The 19,338-nt window shown below is 42.5% G+C and overlaps 1 protein-coding gene across 1 annotated transcript in view; it reads right to left on the reverse strand.

Moving 5' to 3' along the window:
* Positions 1–1,312: 1,312 nt before the first annotated feature.
* The window catches only part of TPO (thyroid peroxidase), a 70,843-nt gene continuing 52,817 nt past the window's right edge, over positions 1,313–19,338 (reverse strand). The window contains exons 7-12 of the mRNA XM_084826731.1: positions 18,694–18,864; positions 16,194–16,431; positions 13,833–14,041; positions 11,090–11,260; positions 5,897–6,028; positions 1,313–1,416 (exon numbers count right to left, since the gene is read on the reverse strand). Of these exons, the coding sequence (XP_084682857.1) occupies positions 1,313–1,416; positions 5,897–6,028; positions 11,090–11,260; positions 13,833–14,041; positions 16,194–16,431; positions 18,694–18,864 (1,025 nt within the window). The remainder of the gene's footprint in view (positions 1,417–5,896; positions 6,029–11,089; positions 11,261–13,832; positions 14,042–16,193; positions 16,432–18,693; positions 18,865–19,338) is intronic.

Raw genomic sequence — 19,338 nt, forward strand, 5'->3', positions numbered from 1 at the left:
AATTCCATGAACTGGGCAGGGCGATTGCACAATAAAACCCTCCTCTGGAAGCAGCCTTAAACAAGGGTTGACAATCACTGGATAAAACTGGAGATATGAACTGGTGATTCACTCCATGCCTGCACATGCAGCTGCAGTAGAGAAAACAGCAGCAAGCTTGCACAATCTCCTTTTGAAAGTTACTGATATCCAGGTACCCATTCTCTCTCTCTCTCTCTCTCTCTCTCTCTCTCTCTCTCAATCTTTCTCTAGCAATTTGTTGTCTTTGCTTAACGTTTCTTGCTACACAAGATAGCAAGTGCACTGAATACATCTTAAAATATCGAAGCATAACATTTAAGCCAATCTTATTTGAAGTTGTTTAGTATACTTAAAGGACAGTTCACAATATTAAATTATAAGTATATACACATATGGACTGATATTTCTTGCTTCTGTACAGTGTAAGAAAAAAGGTACTTTTACAGGTGACAGCCTAGATAAACCACCTAAAATGTAAGCCTTTCGAAGGTTATGTTTGTGGAAATAATGAACACTTCTGGTGGGGAGGAGATTGTGGTGGCAAGCTCTGCCTTCAGCCTATGTTTGTTTGGTGGTCTAAAGAGATCATGGGTAGTATTCAGTGCTGCCCACATGCTAGGGAGACTCGCTGCTAGTGCAACAGGAAGGTAGCTGATCCTGCAGAAATCAGAAGGGAGCTCTGCTGACCTGTCCCGTTCTGGAAATGAGTGTTGAAATGAATCAGGATGATGTTCATCCTGATTCCTGTTTCCTGATGTTCAGCTGGAATCTGAGCCCATCATTCCGTGTCCTGCACTCTGGGATGACCAAGAAGAGATCCTGGCCTTCCTCTCTGCGACAACCTTTCAAGTACTTGAAGAGCACTATCAAATCTCCCCTCAGTCTTCTCAAGGCTAATGACCAGTTCCTTCAGTCTCTCTCCATAGGGCTTTGTTTCCAGTCCCCTGATCATCTTTGTTGCCCTCCTCTGAACCCTCTCCAGCTTGTCTGCATCCTTCTTAAAGTGTGGTGCCCAGAACTGGACACAGTACTCAAGATGAGGCCTAACCAGTGCTGAGTAGAGGACAGCCAGTACTTCATGGGATTTGGATGCTATCTTGATAGGCTATCTTGGCAATCCTGGCTTTGTATCCTATGCATGCTCCTCATCACCACCACAAATGTTGTCTGAAAAGGCCTACTGTATGTGATCACACAGAAAGCAAAAGACATAAGGGAAATTCCACAAAGGGAGAAAAATGCTCAAACTAAGCAGACAGGGTAAAAAAAAAAAGAGAGAGAGACTTGATACTTACCAACGGCAAATCACAAACCAGCTTGATGCTGCCAGACCACAGACCACAATTACACCTAAAAGGATGGAGACTAGAGAGCCCTTGGAAAGCCTTCCAGAATCTGAAACAATGAAATCTTAATTTCATTTCTTAACTTTTCATTACTTTTCAATGAGGAAAAAGAAAAGGTTTTATTATGCTGTGGACAAGACTTCTAAAATCTGCAAAAGTCAGTGCACAACCCACCTTAAAACTCTCTTCTGCCATTGTTACCATTTTAAACCCAGGCAGCTACTATTTGGTCAGTGTAACTGAAGCGAGCACTATTTCGGATTTAGATCATCAGGGCTGGTGATCATTTACCTCCAGCACTGTCATCTTTACAGTGCATACTACCTCTAACTTCTGCAGACCTGAGGATCAAGCCTTTTAGGGCACAATCCTATTCATGTTTAGACCGAAAAATGTCCTACAACTCCCAGCATTCCTCAGCCACTTGGCTGGGGAATGCTGGGAGTTGTAGGACATTTTTCGGTCTAAACATTCATAGGACTGAACCCTTAAAGAATCTGAGAGGCATAGGGGCTGAATATTCATCTGAAACCTCCTTCTTTCACTCTGCACCCTGTGGCAATGTTATTTCCCTTCTCAGTTTGAAAAAATCCTAGAATCTCTTCAAAGCCCATCTGTATTTGACACCAAACAATTTTATGTCTTGAAAATTGAAAGACAAACAAACTGACAAACAAAACGTACTATTGGATTCACTTGCAAAGTGCATATGAGACTGACTTTTACATTTCTTAAACTTATATAAACCTCCGATACAAAGTTGAAGCTTATAGCTGTGCCAGAGAGTATTTCTTGCAGCTATCATAAGAGCTGAATGCCTGAACAGGACTAATGATTTACCAGGGCCAGATACTATAACGTAGTGAGTGTATGATTCCAGGTGGTCAGGTCTTATACTACCAGTATAAAACAGGTAGACCAGTAACATGGTCACTCTATGAGTCCCATAATGTATGGACATTACTGCTCCAGTGTGGGACTTAACATCACATAAGTGGTGCTTGTACTGTAACACCCTGAAGAAATTTGAGCATAATAATTACTTCAAGGACAAGTGACATGAATGGGTAGTTGTAGTCCATACTGCATATGGAGTTATCCATGCAAAAGTGCAGGTACTACATCATTTCCTCTATTCCTGATGTGCAGGTGGTGAGTACCATTGCTTATGTAGCTAAAATTGCACCAGGACCGCAATAGAGGGAGGTATCAGCAGGCTTAGAGGAATCTTGAGGGTTATAGAGGTACAAATTAAATCTGCGGGGGGGAGCTCTAAGGGGAGAGGGGAAACCCTTCCAAAATGGCCTAATGAGGACTGCGCATGTGATAAATAATAAGAGATTGTGGCAAATCCTAAGCATAAAAGTGAATGGAGGTTATATGAGTGCACAGCATAAAATATTACTAGACCTCTTACGGATTTGAAGAGCACTTCACTTAGGAGGCTGAAGTTGCTGGAATAATGAAGCACATGCTAATCTTTTTTTCAATTGCTCTAAAACTGTACAACACTAACATACCAATAATTGCCAAGTTGTAAAGACTGTTTTAGGATAATAACCAAATCACCAGCAGCTCAAGCTGTGCTTTACTTATTTTATCTAGGCTGCCATCAAAGTTCTTTATTTATCATGATATTTGGCAAGCCTACAAGTTTACTTGCCCCCAAGCTTACTTGTCGATAAAGTTTTCCATTTAAACTTACATTTTTTAACATATTTATCCTACTGATGTTTCAATGTTATGTTACCTTTATAGAATATTTGATCTTTACGTACGCTGCCCTGAGATCCCCTTTGGGATGAAGACGCATTTTATAAAAAAATTAAAAATAATTCGTAGAGTCTGACTGCTCTGCTTACAGGGCAGGCCTGCACAGCTTGTGACCCACCGTACTGAATGCAGCTCACTAGACACATGTTGTGGCTGTTCAGATGATGACCTACTTGAAAGCATACACTCGGGAGCCAGAGTACGTAGCTGGTAGATTGCATTTGGCTTCGTGAGCCATAAGAGGCACAGGCTCATTATTATGCTGGCAGCCTTCACCTCCCCCACCCCCCGTTGCCTTTGGTAGTGGCTTCCTGCTCAAGGAGCCTTATTCTGAGTCAGGCCACTGGCTACATGGACTACATATAGCTACACTGACTAGGAGTGGCTCTCCAGGGTTTCAGACAGGAGTCTTTCCCAGTGCTACTGGAGGATAACAAGGATTGAACCCGGGACCTTTTGTGTACACAACTTGTGCTCTACAACTGAGCCATGGCCTTTCTTTCATGAAAATTAGACATCTGACTATTTTGCTATGAACAGAATCTGGAGTTTGCTGCACACCGCAACACTCGCTGTGGGCCAGACAGCAATCACCTACCTGTAGTGAATGCGACAGACTGCGTTTGCACATAATGGCAAGCCGGAATTGCTGGCTTACCCTGGTTTCTCGAGCAGTGTGTTGGTGCACGCAGCTCATTTGCTCCCACATCACACCTCTCTGCATGAGCAGCTAAAACAAACCAGAAATGGGAAGTTTCATGTGATGTTCGAAACCCATTTCCTGATTTGATGCTGCCAACAAACCAGATTTGCGAACCTGGTTTGTTTGAGAGCAATAAATCTGCCATCTTGCAAAGCTTTCCATTTCTAGTTTGTTTTACCCATATGTGGGAAGGGGGGAATCAAATGACCTGTGTGCATCCTTGTTCACAGTAAATCAGGACAAACCAGCAATTCTGATTTATTGTTATCTGTAAATGTGGCCAATACTTTTCACAGGAAGCAGACACCATAGGCTCTCCCATGTTTACAGCAGCGTTCATTAGTCCCTTTACCTTTAGAATCATTGAGACTGTGTGTCAGGTCTAGTTTGGCCCTAAAGTGGTGGTATTTTGGAGTAAACTGGAATAAATAGCTGTTGACTGATTGAAAATAGTAAGGTTGAGGCATTTAATCAAGCACAAAAGGGTTCATGGCATGTAAAGGAATACAAATGGGTCCCATGGAAGATTCTGTGGGCCACCTATTGGTTCAGAAACTTTCATTAACAATCCAGAGCTTTCTTCCAAAGTTTGTATTGAACTTTTTTGTAACAAAAGTCCTGGAATTCGGAAGTGTGTAACATAATAGGAAATGGGTATGCCTCTCTAATTCTGCGTGTGATTGTTGTTCATGGATTAATGACTTAATGGTTGCCAAGACAACCATGGGACTGTCTCAAAAAATCATTGGCCAAATGCATTCTGCAGGTCACACTCTGGATCTGGGAAGTTAATGGTCTGGAATTTGGGTTTTTCCCGCCTGTAACCCCTTTGTCATGGTCAGTTCATTTCCTGGTCAAGTTTAGATTGGCAGTGGCTAACTCACTCAGTACTTATGGTGTGCATCAACATTATTTTCATCCTGTCACCAAGCTAAAACTTATTTACCTAGGCATTTTATAGAACTGGTTTATGGATAGTCTGCTCTGCTGTTTATATGCCTCTAATTTGTTTTTATTATGGTGTTGTTTTATTGTATTGCATTTGTGGCACGTTTTTGTCTTTTCGTGCCTCTTATATAACATCCTGGTATCCATTAGGATGATGTGTGCCTTGAAAGCACTTTTAATAGATGAAGTAATAAATCATTACCTTTGTTCTTTAGAAAACAAAGATTCCTTCCACACCATTTTTACACTGTCAGAGACTATGATAAAATTTATCCAGTAAGAAGTGCCAATATGGTGTGGTAGCTGGCCTTGGGCTGGGGTGATTTGGTTCATATTTCCACTCAACCAGGAAACTCACTTGATGGCCTTGATCCAGTCATGTCTCTCTGGCCAGGCGGAAACAATGCAGTGTTGGTAGTTTTCCTCACCCCCACACATGCCGGACATGCAGCCAGGATTTCCCTAAATATCTGCGACAAGTCACAGGTTGCCATGTTGTCTGAACCTGGCACATGGCACAGGCATAGTGACTTTTCACTCACCTTATAAGCCCTACTGAAAGCCATAGGGTGGGTGAAAAGTTACTACGCCTGTACCATACACTGGGTTCAGACAACACAGCAGACTGTGACATGGCACAGGTAATTAGAGTAATCCTGGTCACATGACCGGCAGGGGCAGGGGAAACAACTGATGCTGCATTGTTTCCCCTGCTAATCATCTGAACCGGCCTCAAACTAACCTACTGACAGTGGTTTGTTTGTGATTTCTGTGGTGGACCTTAAGTATAAAAAACAAATGTGGTCAGTCACTGTTTATGACTATAAAATATGAAATGTTGAAAGATAATGGCATTGCTCTGACATCCATGACTGCAGCATGTGTGAATGACAGATGCAACGTTGATATTTCCTCAGAGAGGTAACAGCAGGGATTCCTCCCAGGGAGAACTCCTCTAGGGTGCAGGAATTGGAGGCCAAGGCCCACCCTGGGAGAACTGAAGGAGGCCCCATGGGCTGGATGTGGTCCAGGTTAGGCCGACAGGCTGGAGACTGCGCATCTCTGATGTAAATGTTTAATCAACAAAGCAATGTAGTCATCTTACCTGTACATGTTTTTCCATCTTCAGCCAATTCATAAGGATCTCTGCAAAGACACTGGAAGGTGCCTTTGATGTTCACACATTTAGCTGAGGAGTGGCATGGGGGATAGATCTTGTTTTCACATTCGTTGATGTCTACACAGCAACACAAGAATAACAGAGTTATAAAATAGAAGTGTATTCCTTGAAGTCTGATACCTAAGTACTAAGGCAGCACAACAGAATAATCAATACTGTGGATCAAAAGTTACTCCTGTGCAACATCAGAAACCCTAACATTGTAGAGTATTATAGAGGACTTGTTTATTGCTAGGGTAAATCCTATAACAAGCGTTCCATAAAAGCATGCAATTTATCTAGAGATGGGATGCACCACTCGCCTCTACTATGAAAAAGGCTTGCCCCTCCCAAATCCATCCCACAGAATCAGTCTCCCAAAGCCACTGAAATCTTCCAACTTACGCTAAACATGCCCACAGTGCAAGGATGGCCAATCATGTTCAGATCTGCGGGCCAGCTTATTTTGTCAAGTTCCAGGTCTGGCACCTGCAGAGGCTTACCCAGTATTGCAGGCTGCACTACTCAAGAGTCCTCCTGTGTCAGCATGGGGGACTCTGAGCATGAAGCATGCAGCCTTTGGCTGCTGCCCCCCTGGAAAATTTTCAAAGGCAGCCAAGAGAACATCAAAGGAGTGGGCATCTCTGCATAACAGCACTCTGAGGACAAAGTAGAAGGTGGGGAACCCACAGCCAAATCAGGGAGCCTAAAAGCTTTTCTACATGTGGGTGTTAATCCACTGTATCTACTTTCAGAATTGTCACAGAACTGAGATCCGAGCACTACATGAAGAGTGTTTCCTTCCCTGCTTTTTTGCTACATAACCTCTAGGTGGTGCTGTTGTATAGTGGAGTAGCACAATTATACAAGTGGTAAAAGTGTTTTCTTTCACTTCCACAAATAATACTGCATTTTTCCTGCTCTAAAAAAAAACTCACTGAAAGTGCTGTTTAAAAACATAAGCAAAACTGGAGATCACAATCTCATCTAAAGAACCTGTAAACAACTGTGAGTAGGGAATGACAAGCACACAATAAATGTCTTGTGGAGAAGAGCTCTAAGATGGTTAATGAGCTCAGTACTGAAGGCAGTAGTTTCCCCCTGCTCTTGTTTGTAGTTTCCCCTGCTCTTCACCCTTCCCTTTCTTGTCTCAATCACTGTGGTTAGCAATAGTGCAAAGCCTGTGGACATGAGCTAACATTTGCTCAATTGGATTTCATTGCTTGATTTATTCATAATCTGCTTCATTGTGTGTGCAAGAATGCAAATACATTGCATAAACACCCATGAAGTGAAAGAGCTTCATGCTGTAAAAACTGAGCAAACAGCAACACAAGTAGTCTTCCTTCTTATTTCGCACACGTCCCATTATAGTTCTTTGTTTCTGTACGGCAGCTAGATTGCAGCTTATTTGAGTTGTTTAACATATTAACAGAATCTGTGAAAATAAATGGCTGATTCATGCAACTTATCCATTCAGTTTGTTGCCAGAACATTAATCTGCTGAGGGGGCGGGGTAGGAAAGTGTTATTATAATTCATTTAACAGCTTTATTCCTTCGCATGGCATTTAGGTGGATGGAATTGAGGGGATACACCAGATGTGAATAAAAGAGAGGGCTACGATTCCCGCACCCTGCCATTATGGGAATAGCTTTCTCTTCCAAGCAATGCTGATAGGCAGACTTCATGGAGGAACAACTGAAGCTCATGCATGCAAATGCATTCACCACCCGCTATAACATCTTCCTGTATATGTGCGTCCTAATTTCTTCTCTCCCCGATGTTTTCATCAAGGCTGAATATGCATGTGCATGCACAAGCTGGGGAACTCTGTGTACGGTGTCTTGTAGAAGTGTCATATAAGTGACTGTAAAGTGATGTAGTGCATTGAAATGAACTTGTGCGGTCATCCAGTAGGATCTAGGACGGGAATGCATAACCTGTGCCCCCCCTGCCAAGGCCTCTACTGCAGTTCCCTAATGATGCCCTGACTTCACCACTGAATTGCCCCCACATACAAACATACCCTGACAGTTTACTGCTGCCTATACTCTCCGCTCCCTCCCCAAGAGATCTTCATACAGATGGCCCTTTCCCCTCCCCCACTGTTAGCAGCAAGGGAAGAGCAACCTGCATCGCGTGCACATACATGCATACGTTTTTGTGCATGTGTGTGTAGAGAGAGCGTGCACATGCACGTGTACATGTACATGGGGTGCTGGCTCCAACTCTGAGCCAGTGCCCAGTGCCCCATGCAGCACTCAGAGCCAAAAGTGTGTGTGCCCTGGTTTAGGCCACTACGGTGCCTCTAGATGAGTCTTCCACAGCACCATTGCCCTGCCTTACTCATGGAAGTTTACGAGCGGTCCAGATAATGAAGTCTTCTACTTGCGACCATCCTGTGTTTTCTTATGTTTGTTATTTACGTATTTATTAAATGTATTTATTTATTAATTTATTAAATGTATTTATTTATTTATTTATTTATTTAATTTATTAATCGCCCATCTGACTGGTCACCCAGCCACTCTGGGCGATGTACAATAATAGAAACAGATTAAAACAATAAAATTCTACATTAAAAACATCATATTTCTAAAAATACCCTAACCCACCCCAATTCTGTCTTTTTCCTTGATGCAGAAACTGCTAGTGCTAGGATCCCTCCATCTAGAAGCAACCATGATCTCATAATATGGAGGAGATATGAAAGAAGTTCTCTCTCTCTCTCTCTCTTTCCCCCTCTCTGTCGCTGGTCCTTCCCTGTGTGTCTCTAGATCTGGTCAGGATTCAGGAAAGAGAGTGCCTGTATACCCCACTTATACAGTGCAGTACTGTATGGGTAGTATCCATATTAGTCCTACTCATAACTAACTAGAGTCTTATTTATTTCAATGGGTGTACTCTAAGTAGGACTAAAGTTGGATACTACCGTATGTGCCCAGTTTCTTGACTACCTGGGTTCATGAGGTTTCTGGGTTCTTGTCCAGTTTCTTGCATTGATTATGCAGGTTCATGAGGTCAAAGTCTACCTGGAAACTATGCCTCCTTCCTTACCCAAGATGAATGGAAGTTAACTGTAATCACATGTCAGTTGTTACGACAATAATGTAGTCGCTGCTTGTATTGTCACCAACAAGTGCTGGATCATGTGCATCAGCTTGCAGATCGAACCAGCAATTTTATCCCTTCTTTTTTGTGGCTTGCAATGGTACAGAAAAAAATGGGTGGTTCTCTGTGGCAAACAACTGCATATAGGAGTTTTGTTGAGTGGGGCAGTTTCCATGGCATTTTAACGGGGCATCAGGCTGCAGCTTGCTGTGGTGATGGCATTCCACACACAATAGAGAGCGAAGCAGTGTGTGCCAAATGAGTTGACAAGATATGTGGGAAGCCCAGCTTCAGATCCCTACTTAGTAGCAGTCTCAGTGGCTTTGGGCTAGTTGCTCGCCCTCAACCAACTCCACTGGATCGTTGTGAGGTTAAATTGAAGCTCCTTAGAGAAAGTGTGGATAAAGGTGTGACAAATCATTCCTTTCTCCTCTGGCCATTGGGAGAGAAATATTTACAGCTAATATGTCGCTTCCAAGGCACAAAATTGCCTCTGAAACTGGTTCTAGAGTTTAATATTGACCAGCCCGTCTTGAAAGTGAGCACTGGTTCTTTCTGTTCACCCAACTATGGTAGTCAGGCTGCCAAAAAAAAAGCCTGTCTGTTAAAAAAATGCTTCTCTGGGGGGAAAGATTTCCCACCCCATCCCACTTTAGTGTCTTCTGTTCTCTATTCCTCTACATCGAAGTAAAACTATAACAAGTTGTGTCTAAAAAGGTGCTAGTTGGATAATGTCCTTTTTCAAGAGAGAGACCTGTACAAATGTGCTCCTGTCATATCTCAGGTTTACAAAGTAAAGGCCTGGACTTGAACCTGGATACCTGGCTAAACTTCATTATGCCTCCTGTTAATTAAATCCTACAAGCTTTTTAGTTTCCCTCAAGTCACACACACAGGCCCTCTAAGGGCATTAAAGGATCCTGTGATTGCATGGATCCAATTGCTTCTGTTGTATCTGTATTTCTCTACAATGAGAAGAAAAAGAAGCTTTGCCAGGCAAGCTGACCATTGTTTTCTGATTTAGTTGCATTCTGGGAGACTTGAAACTACATAATGGCCCTGTTCACGTGTAATGCGAAGCCATGACGGTTAGGGAATTTGCGCTAACGACGGTGGCTTAGCATGTCATATTGGGGGAGAAAAACCTGCTAACCATGGTTCTGGAACCACCTCAGGTAACCACCACCTGCAGCAGGGTTAATGGGCCCCAGGGTGGCTTACCGTTATGCGTAGTGGGCTCTCTGGAGGTTAGAATGGGCTCTGGTGGTTTCTAGGCCACAACCATAGAGATGGTGGCCCAGAGCATCCTGCACTTCCGGAGACACTCTAGCTCTGACTTTCTCTGTTGTCACTGTTGACAGATAGTGACGGATGGAGCAGCCGGAGTGCACATTTTTGCAATGCAAGGGCCACTGGGATCACTGGCAGTGGCAGTGGGAGGATGGTTGTGCTAACTATGGATTTGGTGGTTCCCAGTCATGTGTCGGGCATGTGTGTCGTGGTTTCACTACCACCCCCTCTGTAGTTACCCTAACCACCGTCCCCCTGTGTGCAACTGAATAGGGCCATTGAGATTATCCCTTTTTTAAAGCAAGGGGCCAAGAACCATATGTGAGGTGGGGGTAAAAGCAAGAAAGACAAGCACTAGCAAACCCCAAGGAATGAAGAGATTCAAGTCATATGGATGATAATATGAAGAAATGTGTATGTGAGGTATCCAGCTTGTTCTTCTATAAATCCAGTGTACATCATAGAAGTATTTTTTCAAGGCACTTTGCAAGTTATTTAACAAATTGTATCAATAAGCTCAATTATTCACCTTGGAAGGTGAAATCTGAAACTCTAAAACTGGAAACGGTAAGGATAGTTAGCTTAAAAATAAAATTCTTTAGGGGACAATCAGAAGATGAATAAGTTTTCACAGTACACGAATTTATTGGACTGGTTTATTGGACCCCCTAAAATGAAAACATTCCACTATGGTAATGTTATTCTTGTTGAAAAGTATCAGACACAATCGAGGCACCTTGGCAGACTGGTGGTTTCGAATCCCACCTCCCTTTTGTACAGGTTAATTGTTCTTCTCCTAGTAGCTCGTATCCTTGGTGGCATGAGTAGGTAACCATGGATTTTCCTGCCTCTAAGCAATGGACAAAGTCACCATGTTCCACTCTTGCTGGGAAACTACAAGTCAACTCTAGAAACAAAACCAGAAAATAACAAAGTTTTAAAACTGGTAAACCTAAATGGGAGTTAATTCTGAGTCAACATGCATAAGATTGCATTCTCAGTGACTTTTTTTTTAGGCTTTAGTGTTTTGATGTGCAAACAGAATTATCCAGTCCACAGGGACTTTCCTGTATTGTGCAAAACATGCAGCCTGTGAGCCACATGTGGACTACCAGACACCCCCCCCCCCGATCTCTCTCTGCTGGCAAGGGAGTCCCTTCCTTATCTCAGATCTCTGTTGAGACATAAGGAAGGGCTTTCCTTGCTGGCAGTAGTGCTAGCAGGAAAAAATGGTGAGTGTGTGCATATGTGTGCATGCACATGTTTGTGTATTTGTGTCTGTGCAAGCATGAGCATGTTTATGTGTGCAGATTAGGGCACATGTGTGGGCTTCCTAGCCCTGCTCTAGCCCTTGGGGCCAAAAAGGTTATGCACCCCATCTTTAAGGAAAGAGGCAGTTTGCCCACAGAAAAGCTATTGGTGCACATCAGAATGCATACAGGGCTCAGGGCACATGAGTTGGTTGTTGTTTTTTAAATGTGCATATCTATAGTTTATTTGGTATAATATATATGTGAAAATGACTGAAGGCAAAAGGAGAAGGGGACAGCAGAGGATGAGATGGCTAGATAGCACCACTGATGCAATGAATATGGACTTGAGCACGCTCTGGGAGAGAGCGCAGGACAGGAAGGCCTGGCGTGCTCTGGTCCATGGGGTCACGAAGAGTCGGACACGACTGAACATCTGAACAACAACATATGTGAAAATATATGCATGTTTTATTATATTGATAATAAAAATTATGAAGTTACCTCACTGAATTAAATATACAAGAAATATTTGTCAAAGTATGGGTCTTATTTTGCCAATAATTAACAAATGTTATAAGGTCAGAACAACTTTGTTACACCATTGCTTCCCTTCTTTTGTACTAATATAATAATTTTTATGGTAGCATATTGATAGAGCTTATTCTCCCATTCAGTTATTATGGAGTTAGTTGATACTATCAAATTCTTTGAACAGCTTTTTCTGACAGCAGTGATCATATAAAATCAATTTGCTGCCATTAAGAAGTATATCCTTCTTACCAGAGATAATGTCTTTACCTTCATATAGAGTCCAGACCAAAATCGAGCTGAATTCTGTGGCCTTGATCTTTACTGCAAAGACTCAGCAGAGAAAGAAGCTCCTCTGGCTGTAGCCTTACAAAGGCTACCTGCTACTTTTTCAATTATCCCAGAAGGTCTAGGAAGGTCTTTGCCTGAAGTGGGCTGTGGGAATTAGATTTCTGGCCCTCACTTCAACCACAGCAGAGGGAGACTGCTGTCCTAAACCAATTGGAGAACCCTGATATCCTTAAGAAGGGCACCCAAGATGGCCAACGTTATATTTTTTAGTGTATCTTTAAGAAGCCAACTTCCCGCCTCTCTTGAAATTCTCTGAGTGTTTTCCTTTCACTGTGTTTGGATCTTGGGGACAATAAGACAGTATTGGGGGGGGCATAGGATAGTTTGGATTCCTGGGTCCGAGTTTGGAGGTCTGAGCTCCCCCCCTCCCCCTCACAGCTGGTGCAGAGAGAACTGTACTGGCTGCCTCCCCAAGCTTGCAAAAGCAAGCTTGGAGAGGACAGAAAGGCGGAGCTTCTGTGGGCAGGGAGGGGACTGGGGAGCGAGGAAATGAGCTCTCCCCGGCCCTTCCCAGCCTCCTTCCCTACTCCTCTGCAGAGTCCTAGCTAGGCGGGCAAAAACTCCCGTCTAGCAAAAATGCAGAGCGGAGAAGCGCAGAGGTGACAATCACCTCTGCTGCTCCTCCCACTCTGCATAGGATGCCTATCAGCTTCCAAGTTTTGAGGCTGATGGGCATCCAGATAGGATTGCGCCGTTAGTCAGCCATGTTCTAAGCTGCATGGTAGCTGGGATAAAGTCTGCTGTTCTATTAAGATCTTGTGCATCTGCCTGACTCTGAGGAAGTACAAGGATCTGGTAATCTACACTGAGCATGTACACCTCCTGCCAACCTTGTCACCCACAAGATGTGTTTCTTTTCATGTTATCAAAGTCCCACTGACTTGATTTAATTTATTTAGCAGGTGCCTTAATGATGACATTTCTGCATATTTAGCAGACTTAACAGCATAGTTAAGAGGTAGCACTTGGTTTTAAACTGATCTAATCGCATGGCCTTTCATGAGACTAAATGCAATTCTTCGGGTTATCTAGGTGTGGTAACCTGAAGGCTGTTAGCTTGGAAAGCCTTGGTAGAGACTGATTTTGAGAAATGTTCCTGCTGCTACCTGCACATTCCTTTCACACAGTGAAGGCAGGAAATGCTGCTTGCACCTGATGGTGAGAAGAAATCAAGACCATTTCCCTCCACCTTGCAAAATTTCAAACATGGTTCTCACATGGTTGGCTAAAGGGAAGGCAAGTAGGATGTTGATGTTCCCACTTACTTGGAAGTAAGCCTCACTGGACTCAATAGAATTTTCTTCTGAACAGACATGTATAGGATTGAACTGTTAATCTTTGAATTACCTGGTTGGAGAGTTTCCTGCCAAGCTCCTAAATTCACGCTGGGTATATTTTCACAAGACTTGAAATCTTTAGGAAATTTTCCAAGTTTGAAGACATCAAGAGGGGCTTCAGTGAGGCCTGTGTTGTCACAGATTAATCTGGATAAAGAATATTTTCCGAGTTCATGCCTTTGTGCTTCAGTAAAAACATTACTGTTTTCCCACCAAAATCTGTATGGAAGCAACACACACACAAACACACAAACACACATTACAAGTTGTTAGTCTAGGTCTCAATCAAACTTAGAAATGGGTTCTCTTAAGCTCTTTGATTTACAGCTCTGTGTTGGATTGCGGACAGAGTATTGACTCAAGATTGGGTGGACAATATATTATAAGACCATCTTAAAGAATCTGTTCAAAAACATGGGAATATACATGGTGCTGAGGAATACATGTGAATTGTGTTTATGTGTGTGTGTGCTCCCCATGTGGTGGAATAGGAGTATCACCATGGAAAAGGGATTTAATTTTGTATCAGAAGAAAATCTCTGGTTGTCTTTATTAGCAGGACAGCCACATTGTTGTTGTTTATTTTTACCAATCTGAGCATTCTAAAAACAGGCACCAGATCATTGGTACAAAGGCGGACAAAGAAACCTGTTGAGGGCCCACCGAGAAGAGCCCCCTGGACTTGCTCCTCCTTTGCACCACTGCTTGTTTGCCTGTCTCTTGCTCTGGCTCAGACAACAGTGGTGGTACGAAAGAGGACCAGGAGATGCCACTGCCAACTTGCTCGCTTGCTCTCTGCCTGTCAAGGGAGCAAATTGTAGCAACGATAAGGAAGAGGATGAGGAGCAGCAGCAGCTGGTGACAATGGCACAAGAAGGCAGAGTCTCTGAAGGAGGGGCCCCGTTGAGGGTGTCTTGCCAAGGGGCCTTCAAAAATCTTGAGCTGGCACTGGGTGAATGACATCCCCAAAAATGACCCTGAAGGTCATTTTCATGGTCATGAGTCGGTGCACAACATGGGATAGGCTACTTTCAGCTCATGGGAAAACTGTCACAGCTCTGAAAGTAATGAATCAATGTGGACATACTCTGCACCAGTATGAAGGTAAGGAGCTGTTCTCCCACACAGTGAAAGTCTAGGTTTGACAGGTAAAATACTATGGGTTCAAGCTACAAAAAGGAATTATGGTAAAAATAATGGCTTAGACTGCTGTACCATTTTAACCCATTAAAACCACATTACACACCCTGGCAATTAGCCAGGGCATGGTAAATTCTGTCTTGGATGACCTGTGGCTAGAATCAGATGTGTATGCATCAAACAATATGCATACATACTATGATGGAGTGCAAAGCAGATAGGGATTCATATATTGACATATGAAGCATTATGGCACATACAGTGGCCTATGGCTGGCAACTAATCATCATGAGCTCTGTATGGAAGTACAAAAACTGTCACAATGTTTAGTGGTTGCTTTTCCATGTCGAGATCAAATGAAAACACAGGATGGGTCAGATAATGGCTTTTGTTGTTACTACGTCCATTTCATTCAATCTGCCGTTAGTGCTTGGAAATGTCTTGCTTCATTGATGTGCCAACAATTATTTAATTAATTTTGCTAACCGATGCCAGACAGGCATCTGTTAGCAAAATTCTGAACCAACTCGGGGGGCGGGGGGGAATTGTCCATCCAGTTTTCTGACCTCTGAGACAATTGCCTGAATTCTTTGCATTAAAAAGCCAGGACACTGAATAAAAGATACATTTTGGTAAGGAAAAGTAAGCAGTAGTTTTTTCACTTAATGAGCTGAGTAGTCCATGCATGTACACTGAGTGGATAGGTTGTGCTGTTCAGCTCCAGCACTCAGTTCACATGCTGCTACATGAAACACTGCAAAATGCATGCATGTATTTCCCTCATCTGATGAGGATGACATGCTCCATTGAGCCAAGGTAGGCAAAGTGACTGGTGGCAGACCAAAGTGGCAACTTCTCGGTAGCAACTGTGGGGATTGCTCTCATATTCACTTTCCTCCTTAGTGCCTTCGCTCTGCTTAAGCCTCAGATTTTCTTCATGAAAGATTTGGAAGGCCCATGACATCACAAGGTTCCACCTCCACAATAGCACGACACCCTGCCCCATGAGTCTCAGTTTCTGGGATGCTAGAAACGATCTGGCAACCTTAGTCAGCACAAGCCACAAGATAAAAGCAAATGCATTTGCTAATAGCTCTGCTCTTGCCAGGGTATTCCAGGGCTCTCTCTTTGGCCCCACCCAGTACCAAAGCTTTTGAAGGAAAACAAAATATATAATTCCAAAATAGTTCTTTGCCAAAACAAATATAACAAAAGAATAAAGTAAACTTACCGATCACCATCTCTCAGTGCTTTCATTTGCTTTCCAATTATACATGCAAACAATGGACCTGTTGTGGCATTTGGAAGAATGTTTTCTACTATACCCCCTAGCCAGACATCAATGTTGCTGGGGTTGCTGTATAGTTCCATGATTTTTTTGACAACCTTCCTGTTCTCCATTGCTGTTGTAAGGTCACTTTCTGTCCTTAGTCTCGGCAAGTCACAGAATTCCCGCCAGTCATTGTAACCTATAAACATTGTATTCCTAGTTAGATTCAAACACGTTTCTATAAAGAGCCATCCTTTCTGTGCAAGCACTACCTAATTTCTAAAATGCTAGGCCCAGGCCTTCCTGAAGTTATGATCTTTGATCCAGAAGCCCTTCACCCTAATCGGAAATGTGTGGGGTATGCTTATTGTGGTTACTTACTGGTTTATTAATTATTTATCAATTATATTTTAAATTTGTCCGATAACAAAAGTTCTCTGGGCATATTACTTAAAGCTAAAAGAATGCAATACAAAAACAACAACAAATAACACAGGGAAAATCAATATCAAATATATGAAAAAAGAGAATGTATAATATTAAAAAAATAAAATCTAAAATTTAGGTTTAAGGGTCACTGTGTCTTCAATAGTACAGCTTCATGCTGAAACTTATTATGGAAATATATTTGTTGCATTTATAACCCACCTATTCTCCCAAGTATTCAGAACACTTCTCCGATCTAATCTTCAAAACAACCCTATAAGAATGCAATACTATGGTCACCCACCCCCTGCCACAAGGCCACTGACACAGCTATGACCTCAGCAGAGGAAATCCAAGTAGGGAACTAGCTGCTGTGGAAAGCTCTATGACATCTCCTCTTCCAAGGTTGCATTTGCGACCTCTCAGAAGAAGGTCAGGGAGGGAGGAAAAGGAGCAGTACAATGGACAGGGACGAGGGAGGAGAGATGGAGATCTACAAGCCTCTCTGCCACAGGCCCTGCCCACTAACAGGTTAGTCTGCTAGATGGGCTGGGAGGCCCGCCTAAGCAACAACCAAAAATAACTTTCAAGGAGGAACAGGACCTGAAAGTGCTTTTGCTGTTCCCCCCACCCTACCTGGCACTAGCTGGCAGGGCTTTGCATAGATGGGAAACTGTGATCTTGGAGCCCTCTGTCTATCAAGTGTCAGTCTGGTAGGATTGCGCTCTAGTCTAAGGTAGATAGGCTGAGAGAGAGTGACCTCTCCAAAAATCCCAGGAGGACCTTTGAGTGGGGATTGAGTCAGATTCCCCAATCCAAACCCAATGCCCTGCCCAAACTAAGCTCTGCGAGCCAGTAAATGAATATTTTATGTGGATTGTATTTCATGCTGCATAACATTACAAAACATTGCAATTTAGTGGCAAATGTAATTTTGGTGCCATAGGGAAATATATTTATTTATTTATTTATTGCATTTATATCCCGCCTTTTTTCCTCCAAGGAATTCAAGGCAGCGTACATGATCCTCCTCCTTCCTCCATTTTATCCTCAAAACAACAACCTTGTGAGGTAGGTTGGGCTGAGAGTCTGTGACTGGCCCAAAGTCACCCAGTAGCTTCCATGACCGAGTGGGGACTAGAACCCAGATCTCCCGACTCCCAGTGCAGCACTCTAGCCACTACACCACTTGATCAAGTGCCAGTAGTAACTCAAAATATGTTGATCTGTGTCAGACCAGTTTGGTCCTGCTCAGCCTAACACATAAACATAAACACATAATAGATCTACTCAGCCTGAGTCTCTTCTGGAATAGGTGGACCAAGGACTCTAGGGTACTAGACTCTGTTTTTAGGACTGAATTTAGCTAGACTTTTTGGAACCAGAGGATAATTATGACAAAACAAGTACTATGTGAATAATATAAACATAATCTGTGAAAGGTTTGGAAACTAATGAAAGCATATAGAAGAACTGGAGCTGAAAAGGTGTGAATTTAAATGCTTTTTCTTTTATTGGCTTTAGTTAAGTGGGAAAGAGGTTGTGAAAGAAAGGACTATTCCCAGAATATGTGCAGTTTAGCCTATATAGCTGATGTTAAAGTGAAATAAATAACTATAATGTTGATTGCTAATACGATAATATCACATTCTGATAAATTCACTGGGTTATATGTATGCAGTGGTGGCTTTGCATAGTGGAAAGTGGTTCTGCTCATGCAAGTGAGGGCATCTGAATTCCACCAATTCCCCCCTACTTACTGCAGGCGAGCCATTCTGTTCCGGAGGGTCACATAATGATCAGAAACAGCGGTGTGTGTGTGTGGAGTAGATGGGAAGAATCATGCCTTGCATGAGCAGAAGTGCTTTCTGTTAAGGCACACCCACATTGGATACAATCCATTTTGCTTAATCTCCAAGGAAAATTTACAACATCTGTAGCTAATCATGCTAGACACCATAGAAGAAATATACATGATGTTCCATCCTAATATAATGTCTTTATATAGCATAGGTTTTTAAAAAATGCAATAGACCTGGGAGCCCATGGTCACGTCCTCGTTGTAAATCTAATGATGCTAAATCCAATGAACCATTATTAGACAGTACAAAGAGTTTCTTCGTTAATTCCTCATTCAGCAGCTGATCTTGTACCTGCAGTTTTGCAGGAGTTGCCAAAGTTCCTCTTAGCAAAGGATCCAAACCACCTTAGAGCACAAACATAAAATTAACTGGAACATTTGTGAAGCCAAGAATTCTTCATGGCTGCAGTCCAAACTTTTGCCTTAACGTATTTGAGCAATGTAACAACTTTGCATGGACTTTTCTTCTAGGTTTCAGAATTCCAGCAATAGTGACTCTGAGACATTAACACCTTTTTAATATGGTTAGGCAAATAATAGCCATTTTAAGCATAATCTTTTCTTTATAAAATGCATGAAGAAGCAAACTAGTACTCTAAGGAGACAAATATTATCTATAGCATGTTTGTAATACCATTTTTTCTATATTTTGTATACTTTTTATTTGAACTTTCCCATAAATTATTTAAAATAATTCAGCAAATGAGAGTGTGAATTGTTTCTTTAGGTCACATAAACTTGTCAGTCTGTACATTTGTCTATCGCTCCCTCCCTCTCCAAAATAGCGACTTATTCTTCAAACCTAGTTTTTTTCAGACA

This window comes from Heloderma suspectum, chromosome 1, assembly GCF_057233095.1.
Source record: "Heloderma suspectum isolate Gila_16-S chromosome 1, 16-S_ref, whole genome shotgun sequence".
In the NCBI taxonomy this organism is placed as follows: Eukaryota; Metazoa; Chordata; class Lepidosauria; order Squamata; family Helodermatidae; genus Heloderma; species Heloderma suspectum.